Genomic DNA, 15,024 nt, shown 5'->3' with positions numbered 1-15,024 from the left:
GATCCTTCTGCCTCAGCCTTCCAAGTAGCCGGAACTACAGGCACGCGCTACCACACCCGGATAATTTTTTGATTTATTGTAGAGATGAGATCTCGCCAAGTTGTCCAGGTGGGTCTCGAACCCGCGGGCTCAGGCAATCCACTCACCTCAGTCTCCCAAGGCGCGGGATTACAGGCTGAGCCACTGAGCCCGGCTTCTACTTTTTATTTTCATAATTTATTTTTGCCCTGAGAAATCTTACTCACATAAGTAAGCAGATGGGACTAGAATACGTTTTTCTTATGACGTCACTCAATTCTTTGAGCACCTCCTGTGTCATTTGCTAAAAAAAAAAAATCACAGTGATCTAGTATTAAAAATTATTTTTTTCCGGGCTTGGTGGCTCAGCCTGTAATCCCTGAGTGTAATTCCTTGGTGTAATTCCTTGGTGGCTGAGGTGAGTGGATTGCCTGAGCCTGCAGGTTCGAGACCAGCCCAGGCAACTTGGTGAGAGCTAGTCTTTACAATAAATCAAAAACCATTAGCCAAGTGCAGTAGTACGTGGCTGTAGTTCTGGCTACTTGGAAGGCTGAGACTGAAGGATTGCCAGAGTCCAGCAGGTCGACGCTGAGGTTGCTATGAGCATGCCACTGCACTCCTGCCTGGGCAACGGAGTGAGACTCCAGCTCAAAAATAAAATTATTCTTAACGAGTACATTTTTGATAATGGCTAGCATCAACTATACTGAAAACAAAGAATTAGAAACTATATGACTTACAAAAGGACCTGATTGCCTAGCTCATCAAAAATCCATTTCATATATAGCAATACCAATATTTCAAAATATCTCTTTCTCAGGCAGCATGGAAATTTTTCTATTTGTGGTAAAGTACCACAATAAGAATCAAGAGGAATACGCCTTTCTTTGTAAAGCGGTAATCAGTGAGTGTGGAAGGAGAAGTGGAAAGGGAAAAATGGGTGGCATTTCCACCACAAGGCTCAATTTTAGAAAAGACCGGTGTGGAAACTGACAATTGAGAAATCAACTTCCTTGAAAACATTCGCACTGGCTTGCTCCAGGAAAAGCCTTTCTGTTTTCCTGGAGGCAGACTTATCTGCTAACTGAATTCCTGGGACTCTACCCATCTCTCCCGATTTGTCTGCAGTGGCAATGCCTAGCTCAGGCATGAACTACTGTAACAACCCAATGGTCTACCTTCTTGCCTTCGACTCAACCTGTTGAGAAAACAGCTATCAGAGTTTTTTTAGTTATTTTTTTTTTTTTTTTGAGATGGGGAGGGGTCTCGCTATATTGCCCAGGCTAGTCTTGAACTCTTGCCAGTCAAGCAATCCTACTACCTCAGCCTCCCAAGTGGCTGGGACTACAGGCCAAGTATCACGCTTACATTGCTGTCTCTTTGAAGGCAGTGTGCCAGTTTCTTCCTCTGTGTCTGGTTTAAAGCTTTTCTGTTTGTTTGTTTTCCATTTGATGCTGTTTTACCATGATACGTCTAAGAATGGGTTATCCTGTGTGGGATTCACAGATCCTTTAAATTCTGTGGGTTAGTATTTCATCAATTTTGGAAAATGTTGGTCAATACCAGTTCGAATACTTATGTCTTCTTTTCTGCTCTTCATGATCCTAATGACATTTCTTGTATACATTTTCTTCCGTCAAGTAACAACTGCCACCTATTTGTCCATTAATATGTATTATCGTTTCATTACTATTTATTATCTAAGATTATTAACCACTATGGAGATATAATTCGCAAACCATAAAATTCACTCTTTTAAAGTGTGTAACTCAATGATTTTAAGTATATTCCCAGGGTTGTGTAGTCATCACTGCAAAAAAATTTTAGCTCATTTTATCACCCTAAAAAGAAGCCCACACCAGTTAGGAGTCAAATCCCATCTTCAGGTATCTCCCCATCCAGAGACTGGCAATAGCGAGTCTACTTTTGGCCCATGATGTGCCAACTCAGGATGTCCCAAGTGAATGCTATCATACAACATGTGGTCGTTAATAACTCACTGCTTTTACTTAGCATCATGTTTGCAAGATTCATTCATTGTCATAGCATATATCTGTAGTTCATTTCCTTTTACAACATATCTTTATTTTTTTGAGTCAGGTCTCACTCTGTCACCCAGGCTGGAGTGCAGTGGCACAATCACAGCTCACCGCAGCCTTGACCTCTTGGGCTCAGGTGATCCTTCCACCTCAGCCGTCTGAGTAGCTGGGACGACAGACATGTGTCACTGTGTCTGGCTAATTTTTAAAATTTTTTCATAGAGATGAGGTCTCGTTACATTGCTTAGGCTGGTCTCAAACTCCTGGGCTCACACAATGCTCCTGCTTAAGGTGTGAGCTACTGTACCCAGCCTCATTTGTCTTTTACTGAGATTAAATAGACCATTCCAACCATTTTTAAGTATAAAACTCAGTAGCATTAAGTACATTCACAATGTTGTTCACGTGTCAATATAATCTACTTCTAGAACTTTTTCACGATCTCAAACAGAAACCTTGGATCCTTTCAACAGTATCTTCCCATTCCCTTTCCCCCAGTACCTGGTTACTTTTATTCTACTTTTTGTCCCAACAGATTTGCCTGTTCTAGACACCTCATACAAGTGTTCCCATACGAAGACTGTCCTTTTGTGTCTGGTTTATTTGACTTAGCATAATGTTTTCAAGGTTCATTCATGTTGAAGCATGTATCAGATTCATTTTCTTATAACAATAATATTCTACTGCACAGATATACTACATTTTGCTCATTTATTTATCTAATGATATTACCACCACACACTTGCCTGGACAACAGAGTGAGACCGTGTCTCAAAAAAAAGAAAAAAAAGTTCTAGTGAGGGCAATTAGGCAAGAAAAAGAAATTTAAGGTATCCAAATTAGAAAGGAAGAAGTAAAAGTATTTCTGTTTGCAGATGTCATGATCTTATAGACAGAAAATCTGAAAGAATCTACAATCAAGCTATTGGAGCTAAAAAAGTTAAATTAATTAATTGGAGCTAATAAATTTGTAGGAGTCAAATCAACACATAAAAATCATTTGTGTTTTTATGCACTAGCAATGAATAACCCAAAATAAATTAAGCAAACAATTCCAAAATAGCTGGGCATGGTGGTGTGTGACTGGAGTCCCAGCGACACAGGAGGCTGAGGTGGGAGGCCCGCTTGAGGCCAGGAGGTCAAGGCTATAGTGAGCTTGGGCAACAGAACAAGACCCTATCTCTAAAACAAAGATGAAAAAAAAAAAAAGCCTAAACAATTCCACGTACAAAAATCAAAAAAGATACCTAGCAATAAATTTAATCAAGGAAGTAAAAGACTTGAACACTAAAAGTTACAAAACACTGCTGAAAAACAATTAAAAAAAAAAAGACCTAAATAAATGGAAAGAGGTCCCATTTTCACAATTTGGAGATATACCATTAAGATGTCAACACTACCCAACAAAATCTACAAGCTCAATGCATTCCCTATCAAAATTCCAATGGTCTTTTTCATAGAACTGGAAAAGCTCTAATGGAATTGGAAGGAAGCCCACATACCCAAAACAATCAGGAAAAGAACAAGGTGAAACATTCACATGTCCTGACTTTAAAGTTTATTACAAAGCTACAGTAATCAAAACAATGAGGTACCAGCATGAGGACAAGCATATAGACCAACGGAACTGAACTGAGCATACAGAAATAAACACAAAAAAACTCATGGCCAATTGACTGTTGATAACAGGGCCAAGACCAGTCAGTGAGTGCTGGGACAACTGGGCATCCACATGCAAAGGAATGAAGCTGGACCTTTATCTCACACCGCACACAAAAAACTAACTCAAAATGGATCAAAGACTTAAATATAAGAGCCAAACCATAAACTCTTGAAAGAAAACTTAAGTATAAATCTTCATAGGCTAGATTTAGAAGCTGATTCTTAAATATGATACCAAAAGTGCAAGCAACAGAAGAAAAAACAGGTAAAGTGAACTTCATCAAAAGTAAAAGTTTTTGTGCATTAAAGGACATTATCAAGAAAGTTAAGACAATCTACAGAATGGAAGAAAGTATTGGCAAATCATATCTCTGACAAGAATCTAGTACCAGAATACAAAAAGAATTCTTATAACTCAATAAAAAAGCTCCAAAAAATCCAATTTAAAAAGGACAAAGAGCCGGGCTTGGTGGCTCAGCCTGTAATCCTACGCCTTGGGAGGCTAAGGTGAGTGGATTGCCTGAGGCCGTGGGTTCGAGACCTTCCTGGGCAACTTGGTGAGAACTCATCTCTACAATAAATCAAAAAATTAGCCGTGTGTGGTAGCGCGCACCTGTAGTTCCAGCTACTTGGAAGGCTGAGGCAGAAGGATCGCCGGAGCCCAGCAGGTAGAGTCTGCGGCGGCTGGGAGCAGCCACTGCACTCCAGTCTGGGCGACAGAGACTCCAACTCAAAAAAAAAAAGGACAAAGGACTCGAATGTGCATTTCTCCAAAGAAAATGCATGCCTTCAAGCAAGAGAAAAGATGCTCAAAATCATCAGTCATTAGGGAGATGCAAATTAAGCTACCTCATGCCCTTTAGGATGGCCCTAAAAGAAAAAATAATAGAAAATTAAAAGTTCTGGCAAAGATATGGAGAAATTGGAACCCTTGTACATAACTGGTAGAAATGTACAGTGGTTCAGTCACTATGGAAAACAGTATGGTGGTTCCTCAAGAAGTTAGACATAAAATCCCCATGTGACCCCTTAATTCCATTTCTCAGTATACACCCCAAAGTGAAAATAAACATTCAAAAAGTACACGTCCACTAAAGCTTATAGTGGCACTATTCACAATAGCAAAAGGTGGAAACAGCCCAAAAGCCCATGGGATGAATTGATAAACAAATTATGGCATAAACATACTTCATGATGTATACACCACCATATTATTCAGTCAAAAGAACTAATGAAGTACTGTTGTGTGTAACAATGTGGGTGAACCTTGAAAACATAATGCTAAGTGAAAGAAGCCAGACACAAAATGTTACATAGTGTATGATTCCATTGATATAAAATATCCAGAATAGGTATATTCACAGAGACAGAATACAGACCGGTGTCTGCTGAGACGGGTGGGAGGGGAGAGAATGGGAGAAACTGCTTAATGGGAAAGGGTTCCACTTTGGAGTGTTGGAAATGTTTGGAATGAAGCAGAGGTAGGGATGTACATAATTTTAAATGCATGAAATGGCACAGAAATATCTCTTTAACATGGTGAATTATACTGTTTAAAGTCATCTCCATAAATTTTTTAAAAAGGGAGCTAAGAAGAGATTCAACTGGAGGAATTGCAGAATAGCTTGTGTTGGATCAATCTTCGTCTAGGAAAAAAGATAACTTCTAAACATTTTTCAAAAAATTATTATTCAGGGTATCACTCTGTCACCCAGGTTGGAATGCAGTGGCACAATCACAGCTCACTGCAGCCTCAACTTCTTGGGCTCAAGTGATTCTTCCGCCTCAAAATAGCTGGCACCACAGGCGTCACCAAACCCAGCTAATTTTTTTGTACAAAAGAAGTCTTGTGGCACAGGCTGGAAAAATAAAAGAGATTAAAAAAAAAAAGAAAAGAAGTCTTGTTATGTTATGCTGCCCAGGGTGGTCTTGAACTCCTGGGCTCAAGCAATCCTTCCACCTTGGCCTCTCAAAGTGCTGGCATTATAGGCATGAGCATTTTTTTTAAAGCAAAAACTCCCGGTCGGGCTCGGTGGCTCAGCCTGTAATCCCAGCACTTTAGGAGGCCGAGATGAGTGGATTGCCTAAGCCTATGGGTTTGAGACCAGCCCGGGCATCATTGCGAGATCTTGTATCTACAGTAAGTAAAAAATTAGCTGGGTGTGGTAGTGTGTACATTTGTAGTTCCGGTTACTTGGAAGGCTGAGGCAGAAGGATTGCGGGAGCCCAGCGGGTTGATGCTGGGGTGGCTGTAAGCGTGCCACTGCACTCCAGCCTGGGCAAAGTAGTGCGACTCCTACTCAAAACACACACATACACACACACTTCCATAAAGACATTGGATACAAAATTTGGGGAAAAAATTGGAAGAGAGTTGTACTTTAAAGAAAGGAAAGGTACTGGGTAAATTTTCAAGCTAAGGAGAATTTTGCTGGAAAAAGAGCCCAAGTCCATGCCACCTACAGGGTAGCTAAAATTCAGATTAAAAACCTGCAGTCTTTCTGGTAAAACTAGAACAGAGTTCAGACAACATAACAGAAGCCATTCTCTGACAATATCATTCATGCAACCAGTATAAAATCTAACATTACCAAACATACACTGACACATTAAAATGTGACCAAAGCAAGAGAAAAAAGACAGTTAGTGGAGTTGATCCCATGATGATGCAAATGGTGGAGCCTTATCCTTTAAATAAGGAGTTTAAAGAAGCTGTTGTAATTATGCTCAAAGGCATAAAGGAAAATACATTCATAACAAATATGAATAGAAAAACAGAAACTAAAAAAGGGCCAAATGGAGAATTTTGACACACAAAAAATATACGAGATAAAAATTCACTGGATGTATGTAACGGAAGATCATATATGACAGAAGAATTAGCACACTTGAAGACAGCAATATAGAAAGTATTTAATAGAAGCAACAGTGAGACAAAAATATAAAAAAAACTGAATGGAGCATCAATGACCTGTAAGTCATTACCAAAGAATCTAACACATGTGTGATTGGAATCCCAGAAGAAGAAATGAGAAAGAGTAGGATAACAGACAAAAATTTCTGAAATGTGATAAAAGACCTCAAATTATAAATTCAAACTTAGTTCGGGCTCAGTGGCTCAGCCTGTAATTCCAGCACTTTGGAAGGTTGAGGCGAGTGGGATCAAGGCAAGCCCGGGCAACTTCTCTACAATATCTCTATAATAAAATAAAAAATTAGCCAGGTGTGGTAGTGCACACCTGTAGTTTTGGCTACTTGGAAAGCTGAGGCAGAAGGATTGCCAGAGGCTAGCAGTTAGACGCTGGGGTGGTCATGAGTGTGCCACTGCACTCTAGCCTGGGTGACGGAGTGAGACTCCCAAGTAAATAAAATAAAAATAAAATAAATAAATAAATTCAAGCTTAGTAATGTTGAGCAAGATTAAAAACAAAGCCAAATGAGCAAGTACAAGCAATCTACACTTAGTACACATCAGAGCCAAAGGGACAGAAACCAAGCATAAAGAGAACATTTCAAAGCAGTCAGAAAAACAAAGCATACAGTGGAACGACGGAAAATGACATCTGACTTTTCATCAGAATAGAGGAGATAAGAAACAGTGGATAACCAATTTAAAGTGACATGAGAAAATAAAAACCTGTCAACCCAGAATTCTATATCCAGCAAATATACCTTCAAGAATGAAGGTAAATAAAGATATTTACAAACAAATAAATAATGCAGAAGAAAACTCAGACTTCCAGAAAAGATTAAATAAATACCTGCATAGGCAATATATGTGTAAATATAAAACGGATCTCATTTTAAACTCATGATATCTTTAAATACATGTAACTGTTTAAACCAAGGTTGCAGTGTATGGCATATGTAATGTGTAGTGTATGGCATATGTAGATGTAACTTGTACCTATAACATAAAGAAAGAGAAGATAAATAAAACTATACAACCACAAGGCTCTTTTGTTTTTTTAGTTGGGGTCTCCCAGGCTAGAGTGCAGTAGCACAATCACGACTCAGTACAGCCCTGACCTCTTGGGCTCAGGCAATTCTCCCTCCTCAGCCTCCGGAGTAGCTGGGACCACAGGCGTGTGCCACCCTCCTCAGCCTCCGGAGTAGCTGGGACCACAGGCGTGTGCCACCAAGCCTGGCTACTTTTTTGTAGAGATGAGGTCTCACTATGTTGCCCAGGCAAGTCTTGAACTCCAGGACTTAAGCAATTCTCCCACCTCGGTCTCCCAAAGTGCTGGGATTACAGGAGTGAACCACCACGCCTGGCCCATAAAGGCTCTTATATTTTACATAAACTGGCATAATAATAATTCTAAGGGAAAAGTTAAAGATACATATTGTTATCTCTAGAGTGAATACTAAAATAATGCAAGTTAACTAAGAAGCCAAAGGTAACTTAAAGTGGAAATAAAAAATATATTCAATCAACCCCAAAGAAGGCAGACAAGAAATTAAAGAGAGGAGGCAAAAACCCAAAGAGCACTAGGCCACTGCTTTTGTTAAGTTCTGGCCAGGCCATATGTTCTTTGAGTTCTGTCTAGGCCATGTTTTCCTAAGCTTTGGCCCCCTCTCCTGCCTTGGGGAAGTGAATCTCCTCTTTCTCTCTTTATTTTCTAAATAAACTATATTTTTCAATCTTAAAAAATCAGAACAAAAAAAAGCACAGATAAATAACACAACAGCATACTAAATCCAATTATATCAATAATTATACTAAATGCAAAGGAACTAAACACTCAAAAGACAGAAATTATCACACTGGATTAAGAAGCAAGACCCAAGCATGTGCTGTCTAAAAGAACAGAAAAAGATACTATGATAGTGAACACAAGAGAGACGGAGTACACATTCTTTTCAAGTACACACTCTTCAAGTGCACACGATGTGTTCAACAAGACAGCCATGCACTAAGCCAAAAAAAATAGGTCACCATAAATTTTGATAGAGATTCCAATAATATGGACTCTACTCACAAAAGAATTAAATTAAAAATTAACAACAAGATATCCAGAAAGCACTAAATATGTGAAAATTAACACCATACAACTGTGGGCTGGGCATGAAGTCTCACTGTAATCCCAGTGCTTTGGGAGGCAGAGGTGAGAGGACTGCCTGAGCCCAGGAGCTCGAGATCAGCCTGGACAACTGGGTGAGACCTCATCCCTACAACAAATAAAAATAAAAATTAGTTGAGCATGGTGGCGCACGCCTGTGGTTTCAGCAACTTGGAAGACTGAAGTAGAAGGATCACCTGAGCCCAGCAGGCTGACACCGGGGTGGGCTGTGAGCGTGCCACTGTACCCCAGCATGGGCAACAGAGTGAGACTGACTCAAAAAAACAAAAACAAACAAACAAACAAAAAACTCCATACAACTCTAAAGAGTGAGTGGGTCAAAAGGAAAATTACAAGGAAAATTCAAAAATATTTCTCTCTCTCTTTTGATTTTTTTGAGTTGGGGTTTTGCTGTGTCACCGAGGCTGGAGTGTAGTGGCATGATTATGGTTCACCACAGCCTCAACTTCCTGGTGTCAGGCGATCCTCTTGCTTTAGCCTCCCAAGCAGCTGGAACTACAGGTGCATGCCATTATGCTCCGCTAATTTTTAAATTGTTTTGTAGAGATGAGGTCTTGCTATGTTGCCCAGTCTGGTCTTGATCCCCTGGCTCAAGCAATCCTCTCACCTTGGCCTACCAAAGTGCTGGGAATATTATAGGCATGAGCCGCCATGCCTGGCCTCCACAAAATAATTATAAAGAGAAAAAGAATAACATTGTAGCAAAGAAGTCTAACAAACACCAACTTAATCGAGGGATCAAATTAAATAATACCAGTAGTGGGACAAATCAAAATCATGCACCCTCAGGTGAGAATGCCTTAAGATCAAAGCTTCACTGCTGCCAACGATGCAAATCTGAGTCTAATCATAATGAAATGTCAGAAACACAAAAATATCTGATTAACTCAAACTAAGGGACAGTCTACAAAATAACTGGTCCATGGTCTTCAAAAGTGCAAGGTCAAGGAAGTCAAAACAGACTAAGTGATGGTTCCAGGATAAAGACCAAATAAACATGACAAGTCAATGTGACAACTGATTCTGGGTCAGATCCTTTTGCTAGAAAACATCTATGATCAATTCATGAAATGTTATGTGTGCTGAAGGATAGATAATCACATGTATCAAAATTAATTTTTCTGATTCTGCAAGTTTCATTGTGATTGTGTTTGCAAAAAATATGCACAAATGTATTTGGAACAATAAACAACTTACTATCAAATGCTTCTAGAAGAAAGGGTTTACTCTGAATATCACATACACTGTTGGTGGGAATGTAAAGTAATGTAGGTACTCTGGAAAAGTTTGGCAATTTCTCATAAAACTAAAATATACACATTATGATCCAACAATCTCTCTCTTAGGCATTATGACTCTATGTATGTAATAGTCTCAAAATGATACAATTTTATAAATGAAGAACAGATTAAAGGTTGCCACAGGACAGAAATGGAGTGAGATGGTATAAAGGAGTAGCCCAAGGAATATCCTTTGTGGTGATGGAAGAATTTTGTATCTTGATTGTGATGGGGGTTACGTGAATCTATCTATACACATGTTCTACAGAAGCAGACGTGTATACATGATCCAGCTTAAGGAATAATATGAATGTAAAACCTCCTGTGATGTTCCTTTATTGTTTTCTCTTAACTCACATTCAAAAGTAAACAGTCTCCTTAATTTTGTGTTTATCACTTCTATAAACTTTATTTTTTCTATAAATTTCATTCTAAGTAAATCCCATTTGAGTTTAACTCCTATTGATACGTAGCATTTTCATAGTTTCACTGTAAATATTTTCTAAATTCCAATATGAGTTTTTCTTTGACTAGTGATTTTTAAAGTAGTAAAACACAAGTTTTCTTTATTATTGTGTCTTGGTTACTTTTTGTAAATGTGCCGTGGTCAGAGAACATAGTCTGTGTAAAACATATTAAAGCATTTACTGAGATTTACTTTGAGGTCTAGTATTTGATTTGCTATTACATTGGTACATGTAGATTTGAAAAGAATATGGTTTTCCAACTGGTAGGTTCTATATTCAGATTCACAAGATCAAGGTTATTATGTTCCTGTATTCCATATTCTCACTAATTTTGTGTAATAATAAATCACTAAGTTGTAACTATAAAACTGAAGTACATATGGACATGGTGGTTCATATCTGTAATCCCAGCACTTTGGGAGGTGGAGGTGAGAGGACTGCCTAAGCCTAGGGGTTTGAGATCAGCCTGGACAACCTGGTGAGAGACCTCATCTCTACAGTAAATAAAAAATTAGCCAGGCATGGTGGCGTGTGCCTATAGTTCCAGCTACTTGGAAGACTGAAGTGGAAGGATTGCTTGAGTTCAGCTGGTCAAGGCTGCAGTGGTCGTGATCATGCCACTGCACTCCAGCATGGGTGACAGAGTAAGACTCCAACTCAAAAAAAAAAAAATCTGAAGACACTTCATAATTGAAAATATAAGAACGCCCCCAAAAATGGAACAATGAAGACTGACTGGTACTCTCATGCTTTGTTGGTGAAAATGTAAACAAAGAGCTTAACTACTTTGGAAAACAAACTTACAATAAATGTTACATGCCAAAACATGGATGAATCTCAACATTTGTATGAAGTCCTAGATCAGGCAACACGAAACTACAGTATTGAAATAAGAACAGGAGTCGCCCCTGGAAGGAGGAAGGTGGGACTGACTGGGATGGGCAGAACACGATGCTCCAGGACACTGAAGACATCGCACGTGTTGATAAGAACGCACACGTCTGTCAAATTTGACTCAATGGTACACTTAAGACTTATTCATGCGACTGTATTTGAATTTTGCCTTAAAACATAAAACATCAAATTCAATTAATGACAGCATGCTGAAGTGTTTAGAGTGTAAAGGTTACTAATGCCTGTACTTTTTCAGATATGCACTTTAAAAGTTGACTTATGGGCTGGGTACAGAGAGGTTCATGCCTGTAATCCCAGCACTCAGGGAAGTCAAGGCGAGAAAATGATTTGAGCCCAGGAGTTGGAGACCTGCCTAGGCAACAAATGAGATCTCAACTCTACAAAAATAAAAAAATCAGCCAGTCACGGTGGCATATGCCTGTAGTCCCAGCCATTTGGGAGGCTGAGGCAGAAGGATTACCTAAGCCTAGAAGGTAAAGGCTGTAGTGAGCTGTGATCGTGCCACTGCATTCCAGCCTGGGCAACAGAGTGAGACTCTAATTCAAAAATAAATAAATGAGCAAGCACACAAACAAATAAAAGTTGACTACTGGACACACATAGGGAGATACATAATAATTATAAAGAAATTAGAGTAGCTTTATTTTAAGTTTCAAAATTTTCAGGCCAGGCACAGTGGTTCACAGTTGCAATCCCAGCACTTGGGGAGGGCAAGTGGGAAAGCTGATCAAGTCCAGGAGTTTGAGACTAGCCCAGGCAACATAGTGAGACCTTGTCTCTACAAAAAATCAGCTGGGCATAGTGGTATGTGCCTGAAGTCCCAGCTATTCAAGATGCTGAGATGGAAGGATCACCTGAGCCCAGGAAGTCGAGGTTGCTGTGACTGTCATGACCATACCACTGTACTTCAGCCTGGGTAACAAAGTAAGACCCCCAACTAAAAAAAAAAAAGGGAATTCTCAACTGGAAACAACATAAAAAGCCTTTCTAATTAGCTTTTATTGTTATTTAATATTAGCCTTTATTGACTTAATATTATGCTGAGGTAGCCCAAACTTATTATGTCATAAATTTCAAGTGTCAGACTTTCTATAAATTGTACGTAGCACAAGCAAATTAATCCTACCAATGATAGATTAATTTTTAAAAAATGGTTATCTAAAAATTTACATTAAAACTGATTTTCTTTTTAATATCATGGTGAACTGAGTCATTTTCTATACTTGTATAGGGAATAAAATAACTTACTGACTAATAAGGAAAAAACAATCAAGTAGAGATTCTAAAAGATTAGGAACAAAGTGTTCTTTTCTACTTAAAACAAAGTCAACATTTTTTTATCATAAAATGAGATAATTTAAAATAAAATTATAAATTGAGAGTATTTTTACATAGCCAAAGGCAGTTAAAAAAAAAATCACCAAACAATAATAACAAAAACAAAATAGGGTAAAAAGACACCTTGTGTACCCAGTAACATGTATTACACTCCCAAAACATTCAAGTGTTTTTAAAATATGGTTTTAAAAAGCTTACCCCTTCTGCTTCAAAGGTAATTCAAGTTTAAATATGGTAGCATCATTAACAACTGCTTTATATGCCTGGAAAAAATAATTTGAAATGAAATATGAACATTATTTTTGATATTTAAAAAACACAGACAAATTGTTACACTTCAAAAAACATACAAATAAAAATCAGTTTTCATCTTTATTGAGTTGGGGTCTCACTCTGTTGCCTAGGCTGGAGTGCAGTGGCACGACCATGGCTCACAGGAGCCTTGACCTTCCAGGCTCAGGCAATCCAGTCTTAACTGGTATTCTTGTTTCTTCTCTTACTCCTCCTCAGTCTATTTTTTGCAACAGCCACAGTGATCCTATAAATATGTAAATCAGGTTCTACCATTCTATTCAAAACCTTGCAGTGACTTCCCATCCTATTCACAGTTAAACCAAACTCCTCACCATGGCCCAGAGTCTTCTATCGTCTGGTCTCCTACTAGCTGCCTGACTTCATGTCTGCTATTCTCCCCCTGGCTCGATCCTGTCTGGCCACATAACCTCTTGCTCCTGGAGCGAGACAGGTCCACTCCGGCCTCAGAGCCTTGCACTGCTGTTCCCTCTGGCTGAAACGCTCCCTTCAGATAGCCACAAGACTTACTCTTTCATCGCCTTCAGTCTTATTTATTTTGTACTTTCTGTCCCTGCTTTAATCATGAAAGTCTTGATTTAAAGCCGGGCGCGGGTGGCTCATGCCTATAATCCCAGCACTTTGGGAGGCCAGGGTGAGAGGACTGCCTCAGCCCACAGGTTGGAGACCAGCCTGGGCAACTTGGCAAGACCTCATTTCTACAATAAATCAAAAAATTAGCTGGGCATGGTGGCGTGTGCCTGCAGTGCCAGCTACTTGGAAGGCTGAGGCAGAAGGATCACCTGAACCCAGCAGGTAGAGACTGAGGTGGTCGTGAACATGTTACTGTACTCTAGGTTGGGTGACAGAGTGAGACTCCAACTCAAAAAGAAAAAGAAAAAAAAAAAAGAAAATCTTGATTTAAAGGCTAATTCAATGAAGCCTTTGTAGGCTACTCAAACCACCCCACAACCTTCATACTCCCTTAACTTCTTTCCTGCTCTACCTAATTATTTGTCAACCTATTTTAAAACAGACAAAAAGTGAGAAAAAATTCCTACTGTAGAAAGTTGACTGTCTTTTTAGAATCATTCTAACTTGGGAAGTAATGAAAGGTAGTCAGAGAGGGGAAAAAGAACTAATGGCAATTTCTTGTGTTAAGATGATGACATTAAAAGAGATACAACTCTAAGGAAAATACGATGTTTCATTATTATGATCCCACACGAATAAGGATGGAAAAGGTGGCACGGAAGGCTATCGCTTCCCTGGCAAGCAAGGATGAGCGTAACGTAACTTCCAGAGGAGCCCGGTGAGAGCAGAGCAGAGGGTGGGCGGTGGAGGAGCAGCTCAGCTCAGGATGAGCTGGCAGGCAGGCAGGGTGTCAAGGAAGCTCGGGGAAAGAACACATGGAGCTGGGTCTCAGTGGAAGATGGCTAGGAATTCAATAAACAGACACATTCAAAACCAGAAAACAGTCTTGGAAAAACGAGGAAGAGAGTAACTTTCTAGCTAAATTCTAGTTGACACGGCTATCCAAGGCTTATAAAGTATTTAGTGATGCTTTAAAAAAAACACAGTTGCTCTTCACTGATTAAAAATTAGAGCTGCTAGGTTTTTAGCTTGTAATTTAATAGCATGATGCAAATTGCTTATTAAAATAAATTATGACAGTAACGCTTTAATCCACAAGTATTAATATACCTTATCTCTTGCAGTAAGAAATCGTGGATCATCTTGAAAAGCTTCTTTGACGAGTTTACTAAATCTATTAAATAGTGTAAGTAATTGTTCAACATATTTTTCAGAGTCCTAGAAACAAAATGTTTTACATTTCATTGAATTTTTAAAAGGAAAAGAACAATACAGGAAATAAGAAAAAATAAATAATTTTAATGAAAAACTATCGTATAAAATTGGGAAAATTTTT

At 38.9% G+C, this 15,024-nt stretch overlaps 1 protein-coding gene across 1 annotated transcript in view; it reads right to left on the bottom strand.

Annotated features, from left to right (window-relative positions):
* CUL5 (cullin 5) overlaps positions 1-15,024 on the bottom strand; it is an 84,710-nt gene that overhangs the window by 19,915 nt on the left and 49,771 nt on the right. The window contains exons 10-11 of the mRNA XM_008055301.2: positions 14,799-14,906; positions 13,002-13,066 (exon numbers count right to left, since the gene is read on the bottom strand). Of these exons, the coding sequence (XP_008053492.1) occupies positions 13,002-13,066; positions 14,799-14,906 (173 nt within the window). The remainder of the gene's footprint in view (positions 1-13,001; positions 13,067-14,798; positions 14,907-15,024) is intronic.

The sequence above is a fragment of the Carlito syrichta genome, unplaced genomic scaffold (assembly GCF_000164805.1).
Source record: "Carlito syrichta isolate Samal-C Ts95f unplaced genomic scaffold, Tarsius_syrichta-2.0.1 Scaffold301816, whole genome shotgun sequence".
In the NCBI taxonomy this organism is placed as follows: domain Eukaryota; kingdom Metazoa; phylum Chordata; class Mammalia; order Primates; family Tarsiidae; genus Carlito; species Carlito syrichta.
Note: the sequence above shows the minus strand (reverse complement) of the source record. Positions and strands in the feature narration are given on the sequence as shown.